The sequence below is a fragment of the Uloborus diversus genome, chromosome 1, assembly GCF_026930045.1.
Source record: "Uloborus diversus isolate 005 chromosome 1, Udiv.v.3.1, whole genome shotgun sequence".
Classification (NCBI taxonomy): Eukaryota; Metazoa; Arthropoda; class Arachnida; order Araneae; family Uloboridae; genus Uloborus; species Uloborus diversus.
The window spans coordinates 220,344,862-220,353,639 of NC_072731.1; the positions used below are offsets into that span (position 1 = coordinate 220,344,862).

General features: G+C 32.3%; 1 protein-coding gene across 1 annotated transcript in view; it reads left to right on the forward strand.

Annotated features, from left to right (window-relative positions):
- Positions 1-6,144, forward strand: part of LOC129225023 (FMRF-amide neuropeptides-like) — a 139,978-nt gene extending 133,834 nt beyond the window's left edge. The window contains exon 3 of the mRNA XM_054859573.1: positions 4,480-6,144. Coding sequence (XP_054715548.1) covers positions 4,480-5,666 — 1,187 coding nt within the window. The 3' untranslated portion in view covers positions 5,667-6,144. The remainder of the gene's footprint in view (positions 1-4,479) is intronic.
- Positions 6,145-8,778: the final 2,634 nt, after the last annotated feature.

Genomic DNA, 8,778 nt, shown 5'->3' on the forward strand with positions numbered 1-8,778 from the left:
TATTATGGGTTTGAGCAACGTCGATAGCAAATAAATTAAATTAGGTCTTCTGAAAAGGAAAAGTGGGTAAATGCATTATGTAAAAGACCATCAAGCAAAAAAAGATTTCATATCTTCAAGTTAATTTGCTGTTTTGCTAATCTAAGGAGGCTTCTACCATTACGTGAAATATCAGGGAATTTGATATTGCTCGTGGGGAAAATGTATCTTAGTCTGGCTACGCAACGTATTAGAGGGTAAAGAGTTTTTTTGAAAGAGAATTTTCTCATTTCCTATGATTAAATTATTCAATATCGATATTCGAAAATATTTGAATTGGTTGAGAAATGCAAAGACGGTGAATAAGCGTGTGTAAACATAAAATAAATTCAAGGCATTGTTTTGCTCCGTAAATTTAGTACATTACGAGTAGAGCTCTTTGTTTTTCAATTGAAAATTTATGAAGAAAAAAATTTACATATGATCTAAGATTTCTACAGTCCAGTTCATTTATTAAAATATGGACTGCAAATTAAATAAAATTGGACTTTCGATTTAAACTTCACAGTGCCGGCAAAAAAATCTTTACATTTAGTAAGCAATTAAAAACTTTACATGTAAACTTCTTGTCATGATTTTATTTGGCATGCTCCTTAGTTATTTGACCGAATACCGAATATTCGGCCAGATTGCTGCCGAATATTAGGCATTCGGCCAATTCACAAAGGGGAATGCCATATAAAATCATACTAAGAAAAAGTTAGGTAGAAATTTTGATTGCCAACCAAATGTAAAGTTTTTTTTTTTTTTTTGTCAGCACTGTATTTATGATAATAAACAAAGCTTTCGTGTATGATTTTTTTTAAAGATTGTATCTAGCTCATATGTTTGTGCGACCAAAGGATTAAATGTAGATTTTCATTTATGTATTAGTAATATAACAACCATGAAAACACTTTAATCGTAAGTATTTATATGTAATACACGAAAAACAGTTTAATACCATATCTAAAGCTACATTATTTTTCATAACAGTAAAATATAAAACGAGCTGATGTGTGCATCACATGACTTTTTTTTTTTTTTTTACCTGTTTCAATTTGGTTACTGTTGGTGACATTGAATCACATTAAAATTGCAAGTAATAGGGAAATGACATTAAATTGAAGTAAAAGAAAGTCATTTCATATTGCATTCGGGTGTTTCTAAAGGGATCTTTTGCACCTTTTTGGGGGGAAATCATTGTTAATTTCGATGCAAACTCAAGTGGTGTTATAATTTGGCGGACACTTGGTGATATATCGCCAGTCTTTCGGTCGCCAAATTTTGTCGCCAACTTGGCTTTTTTTTTTTTTTTTTTAATTTTTAAATTTGGTTTTAATTTGGTCACTGTTGGCGATAGTTACAGAGTTAACTGTTGAATCACATTAAAATTGCCTATAACGGAGAAATAACATTAAACTGGTGTAAAATGAAGTCATGTGATGCACACATCAGCTCGTTTACTTCCTTTTACAAATAAGGAAGCATTGTACGCGCGAAAAAAAAATCATTTAAAAATCGGCCTTAATTTCCATTTTTTTCACCCACGAATGAATGTTGAGGGTTTTTTTTTTTTTTTTTTTCCAACCTGACCACCCAAGGATAAGTGCCTAAGAACGTATAAACACCCGAAATATCCATTTTGACAATCCCCGAGTTAATCGTGACGTCTGTATGTACGTATGTATGTGCGTATGTATGTCGCATAACTCAAGATCGGTATGTCCTAGAAAGTTGAAATTTGGTACGTAGGGTACGTTTGGTAAATTCATTTAAAAGTCGGCCTTAATTTCCATTTTTCTCACCCCCAAATGAATGTTGAGTTTTTTTTCGACCCGACCACACGTGGATATATACCTAGGAATGTACAGACACCCGAAATATCCATTTTGACGACCCCCGAGTTAATTACAACGAATTTTCTCGTGACGTCCGTTTGTACGTATGTATGTGCGTATGTGTGTATGTATCTCGAATAATTCAAAAACGGTATGTCCTAGAAAGTTGAAATTTGGTACGTACACTCCTAGTGAGGTCTAATGTTGCACCTCTTTTATTTGGATTCGGGTGTTTGTAAATGGGTCTTTTGCACCCTTTTGAGGGGAAATCATTGTTAATTTCGATGCAAACGCAAGTGGTGTTATAATTTGGCGGACACTTGGCGATATATCGCAAGTCTTTTGTTCGCGACAATTTGCCGCCAATTTGATGACAAATTTGGCAATATTTTTTTCATCTGGTTTTAATTTGGCCACTGTTGGTGATATTTAGAGAGTTAACTATAAAATCACATTAAAATTGGAAATATTGGAAAAATTAATCTGCATAAAGCGTTAGGAGTTGCGCACACATCGAACATTTGAGGCAGTGAGAAGCAAATTGATGTAAGTGGACATTTTCAAGTTTTGAGTAAACCGCGTTTAAAGGTAAGGTCGGCTTTCATTGGAAAGTTTTTCTAGATAATGCTGTACAACAGAACCTACCAAGACTACTAGTATTACTTCTTGCCCCAAGACAGAGAAGGTGTTATCCATCATTTGTGCTGATTTTCTCCAAATTTTAATTTTTTCACTTGCATCCCTTTGCTTCTCACTGACTCATTTGCGAGTGAATAAGAACATGAACAGCTTATCTTTATTTTTCTGCATCATTTATAATGCTAAGTGTAACAGTTTAAGAAATATTTATTGTCAAAAACAGGACATTCTTTTATACTAATGCTGACTCCGTACATTATTCTAGAAAATAAAAACTGCTGGTACTACCCCAATGAAGATAGTTCCTTAAAGGAGCCTTTTTAAATTATGTAGCTTTTAAAGGAGTTTCTGTTTTCTTTTTGTTACTTCCTTTTACAAAAAAGGAAGTATTATATTCGCGAAAAAATTTCCACTCAAAAATCGGTCTTAATTTCCATTTTGCTGAACCCCGACCGAATGTTGAGTTTTTTTTTTTTTTTTTTTTTTTTTTTTTTTTTTTGCGACCCTACGTGCATATATACCTAAGAACGTATTGACATCCGAAATATCCATTTTGACGATTCCCGAGTTAATTACAAAGACTTTTCTCGACACGTCTGTATGTATGTATGTGCGTATTTATCTCGCATAACTCAAAATTGGTATGCCGTAGAATGTGGAAACTTGGTGCATAGATTCCTAATGAGGTCCAGTTGTGCAGCTCCCCTTTTGGTTGCATTCGGATGTTCCAAAAGGGGTCTTTTACACCTTCTTGGGGGAAAATCAGTGTTAATATCAATGCAAACTCAAATGATGCTATAATTCGGCGAAAACTTGGCGATATATCGCCAAGATTTTGGTCGCAAAGTTTTGTCGCTAATTTGGCAATATATCGCCAAGTTAGCGACAAATTTGGCAAAAAAAATATTTTAATATAAATTTAAACCTTTTATTTTTCTGTTTTTTCATTAAATTAGTGAAGTGAATATCAAACTTAAATGAGAAAAACATTTTAATATTCATATAAAACTTTTATTTTCTGCTTTTTTTTTCATTAAGTTAGTTAATTGAATGCAATACTTGGCTTTATCGAACATTATCTGGAGTGGCGCGGAAGGATATCGCGTTATTCTGGTAATAAGTAGGGCGCAAGTTCGAATCACGGCAAAACTCGGGAAAAAAATCAATTTAAATCCCAATTCAACTTTTAAAGAATAACGTACAAAGTAGAAGCGCAAATTTTAAAATCATTATAATTATTATTATCATTATTTGCTTTATTACGCATTGCTTCGTAATTTCCATAATAATTCATCATATTTCTTTTAATTATCATATATATTTTTTATTTACTGTGGGTGAAAATATTTAAAGTGTTTCCTTGCTTATTACAAGGCACTATTAGTATTAAATGCGTGTAAAAGGAAGTTGTGTAATGCACACATCAGCTCGTTTGAGATCATATCATTTTTATACGTACGGCTTGATACCACACTTTTTTTGTGCAACATAGCAAGACTGACGATAGAACCATTCAAATCGCTTCCTCCCCTCCCATTGCTAGTTAAAACGATTGAGCAATTGTGAGAGATTTGCTCTATAACAAAACGTGTCTGACCTGGCACCACAATTGCGATGAATTTTACTGTACTAGTTACGGCGACTTTATACTGAACAATGGAATATTTCTTTGAAATAATTTGTTTCTGAAAATACTAAGCTTTGATTAGTAGTCTTCAGAACAAAAATTAGTATTGTTCCATTGTAACCCAAATGATATTGCAAGAGAAAATATATCTATACAGACATGTATTTACAAAAGAAAAAAAAAAACTCTGGTGTTCAGAAATCAAAGTTTTGAAATGCTCCTTAAATGCAGTTAAACTGCCTAAGCTAATTCTACTGAACTGAAGTGATTTTGGGAAATAATGATGAATTTTCAATTAAAAAACTGAAATTTTCACTTGTATATTCGTACATTAAAATCATTTTTTTCTTTCAGATGCAGACAAGACAGACTCTTCGTCAATACCAATATTAGCTTCAGGAAAGCGGCAACACAACATAATGAGATTTGGAAAACGACCAGCTGGAGGTCATAATTTAATTCATTTTGGTAAAAGGGATAGTGAACCCCCTAAAGCTCCACAACATAGTTTTCTATATTTTGGTAAAAGGGATGAGGATAAGATCGGAATCCCAAACCTACTTCACTACCTACAGAACAACAGGGATAGTTCTTACAAACGAGGTCATACCATCATGAGATTTGGAAAGAGAGGAGGAGAAAAAAATCATAATTTCATCCGCTTTGGCAGAGGAAGTGAGAATGATTATGACGATTATTATCCCGACGAAGAAGAGATGGATGATGAAAAGCGTGACGGGCACTCAATGCTTTATTTTGGGAAACGAGACGGTCATTCAATGTTGTACTTTGGGAAGAGAAATGGTCACAATATGTTGTCCTTCGGCAAAAGAGATGATGACAAAAGGGCGCATTCAATGATTCATTTCGGAAAAAGGGAGAGCGACGATGACATCGATATCTACCCAGAAGACGACAAGAGAGCTCATTCAATGATTCATTTTGGAAAAAGGGAGTTTGATTCAGAGCCTGACGAGCTGAAACGAGGATCGCATTCCATGATTCATTTTGGTAAAAGGGAGTACCCTGAAGGTTACCTACCTTACTTCTGGAATCCGGAAGTTTCGGAAAAAAGACAGCATAACCTCTTGCGATTTGGTAAGAAAACCGAGGGTAGCCGGAAAGGATCCCATGCCATGATTCATTTTGGAAAACGTGACGAAGAAGTAGACAAAAGGGCGCATGCTATGATCCATTTTGGGAAACGATCCGTGGATCAGAATATTTTACTGAGCAATCAGTCCAACAGTGATGAACCTCCAAAAGCTTTGGCAAGGATGAAGAGGCAAACCAGTCCTTCTTCTGACCATTTAGGTAGCATTGACCACTATGATATCAGTGAGGAAACCGACGAAGTACCTGAAGAAGAAGCCTCTCGTCACGCAATTCTCGAATCCCAAGGAATGTTTTATCATCCCGAGGATGTTGTGGAAACTGTCTATTATCCAGAAGAAGATCCTGGTGTCTTGCCCAGCTTCGGAGACTACGGTCCACCTGATAAAAAAGATCCGTCGAAGAATGTATTTTTGCGTTTTGGTTAAAAAATTCTATTGCCAAGAGTATATGCATCCTTAATGTATTAATTATTATGCGGCACATGAGAGTCTGCAATTATGTCTCATTAAGAAGAAATTCTATGTCGTACTACAAGAAATATTATGACAGTAAAAGAGCTTGAAATATCATATCGTGTTGTGTATATAATTGATGAACTCAAATTGTGTTCAAAAGATAAGAAATATGTTCAAACTTATTCAATAAACATTAACTAATTTCTTAGTTTCACGAAATCTAATTTTCCAAAAATTAGAAAGGAAAATATCACTATTGAATATTTATATTTCAGCGAAATGTATGAAAATCAAAACTAAATATGTGACTCAATTAAATTTTAGAAATATGTAATCTATTTTAGGAGTGATATAATGAATACAAATAAAATTAAAAATTATAATGTAATTATCAGTTATCGCCAATAAATATTGATTGAAACGCTGAAAGCTGAAGTTTGCTAAAAGCGATTTACATTACAATATGAATTCAAGTATTGTGTGGGTGTTTAGCTTTATTGACAAAGGGCCCTTGTTTGTACTTCATTGTTAGTTCTTCCGGTTCAAGTCGTTGCATATGAATTTATACGTGTGTTGTTAAGTTCGCACAATCTACTTCTTTAGCATAAGATTATTGGATTCGCTAAATGCAGATGGGTAACATGTTCAGAATTTCCGAAATTGAATAGTATGCAGGTGTATAACTCAAATAGTTAGACAAGGAAATTAAATCCGACTTGTTAAGACCTGTTCAGTTTATCTCTTAAGCGGCAGAACCCTTAAAAAAATATAAGTTCTTGTACTCTTAAGAAAAAGTCTGTACTGTAGTCGGGTTTCGTTTCTGAAATAAGCGATTAATTTGAATAAAGGAAGATGAAACAAAAGAATACAACACAATCCAAAATATAAACTTTAAAATATGACACATGACTTAAAATTATGGAGTGACTTCTTTCCTTATTTTTTTTAAATACTAATAAAAGTACTTTTTAAAAAGAAGTTGTAATAAAAGTAAACACTACACTTTTAAAAATTACTTTGAAAAATACTTATTACAAATAATATTACTTGTAAAAGAAGAAGAAGTTTAGAAGTTGTAATAGTATACTTGACTGAAAGAAAATAAAGCAAAAGAATCCAACAAAGTTGAAAAAATAAACCGTAACTTACGACTCACGATTTAAAGTTATGTAACTTTTAAAAAAATTATTAAAAAAGACTTATTAAAAGTAATAACTTACTTGTATAAAACCAATAGAAGTATGGATTTCATAATAAGATACTTGAATACGAGATGATAAATCAAAGTATCCCGTACAATTCAAAATCAACAGCATAAGTTAAGACGCGTGAAATAAAATTATGGACTTACAAAAAAAAGTTCAAAAGTATTGAACTGCATAAATACTAAACTTGATATTAGCCACAAAAGATTTCGTTTTCTTTTACTTTTATTTCTGATTTTTTTTTTTTTTTTCAACTAAGAAAGAAGTAAGTACTTCTTCGAATATTTTAACGTTACATTACAGAAATGTACTATTTTGATGTTCGGCTTTGTGCTGATATACAACGTTTTTCCTAACAACTTCTTTCAAGATGCTTTCATGATAGTCTGACACCTTATTTCAATTGTTCTCAATAAACTTTGTTAATTGTTTGTTCTACCAATTATATTACAAACATCGATATCCTTTTAATGTAGAAAATTTGTCAGCGCTTTTACTGTGTTCTGCTTCCTAGATTTTGGTATTTGAAAACAATATTAAGAACTTGAAATATTAATAAATATTAAGAATTCATTTTAACACAAACAAACTTTTTTCATTCTCATATATTGATGTTTGCTGAAGAAGGCTCATTATGCTGTTCCGAGAATGCAATTGCAATTGCTAAAAATGCAATTTAGTCACGGTCCTTATTTGTGCTACTTTCTCCAAGAAATGTTTTTCTAATTTAGTTATTTTTATGTGCATTTTATGAATGAAAGAAAGTTAACCCCTCTCATAATCAGAAAAAGGAAGAAAATACAGTAAGATCAACATTAAGTAATAACCATAAAAACAGGAGAGAAAAAAAGGTTATACTTTTCTAAATAATAATACACAGACGTTAGAAGTTTCTTTAGCAAGAAAAATGTCATAAAGGAAAAATAAAGCTATTTCATCCGCTTGTAAATACATTGACACATTGTTTAAGAGATATTCCACAATCATAATTAAAGTGGAAATTAATAATTCCGTTTCCTCCTTGTCTGTCATTGCAGGGATCCCTGTCACAGTAAGTCAATAATAGATTGAAATGCCGGACAGTTTAGGTTACTGAGCAATATGGTTCCTCCATAATATACCAACTTAGTTAAATTTAAATCAGATTTTTACGGCTGTTTACAATAAATGATGTGAGTACTTTTAATCGGAATATTTTAAAACGATATTATTTGTTCCCGTTAACGATATTATTTGTTGTATAACATATCGTTAAATAAACGATATGTTTGTTTAACGATATTTTATTGTTAAAGAAAATCCTTAACATTAAGTGCAGCTGATATTTGATGCAAATAATGCAACAAAACTAACATTTTTTGTTTTAAATTTGAAGACATTTGCTGCTTAGCTCATTTTATAAAGAACACAACAAGCAGTTTGAATTCTGTAAAATGTCAATAACAAAGATAACGTTTTATGCTCCATGGAGTTAGATATTTTAAGGTCCTAAAAATAATAAACAGATAAATATTATTGTTTAATGTATTAACCCATAGTGTGTGATGCTCTATACCGTGGTTTGGTAATAGGTATATGCCGATTGACTGGTCAATCACGAATGGTATTCAAGCCGATCTGTGAGTCATTTTAAGAGGTAAATAGAGCCTTATTCTTAACATATGTACTGACAATTAACTGCAGACAAGTTAGCTAACCTTGCAGTAATGAATACGCGACGAAAGGAAATAAATTAATTAGAATAGTAATAAAACATAATCCCTGGTAAAATATTGTCGTAATTTTGTAATCAATTGTTCCAAAGCCAGTTGAAAAGCAATTTTTCAACTTTTTTTTTTTTTACGTTGCAGGGAATAAATGCTTTTGTAGAGATCTTT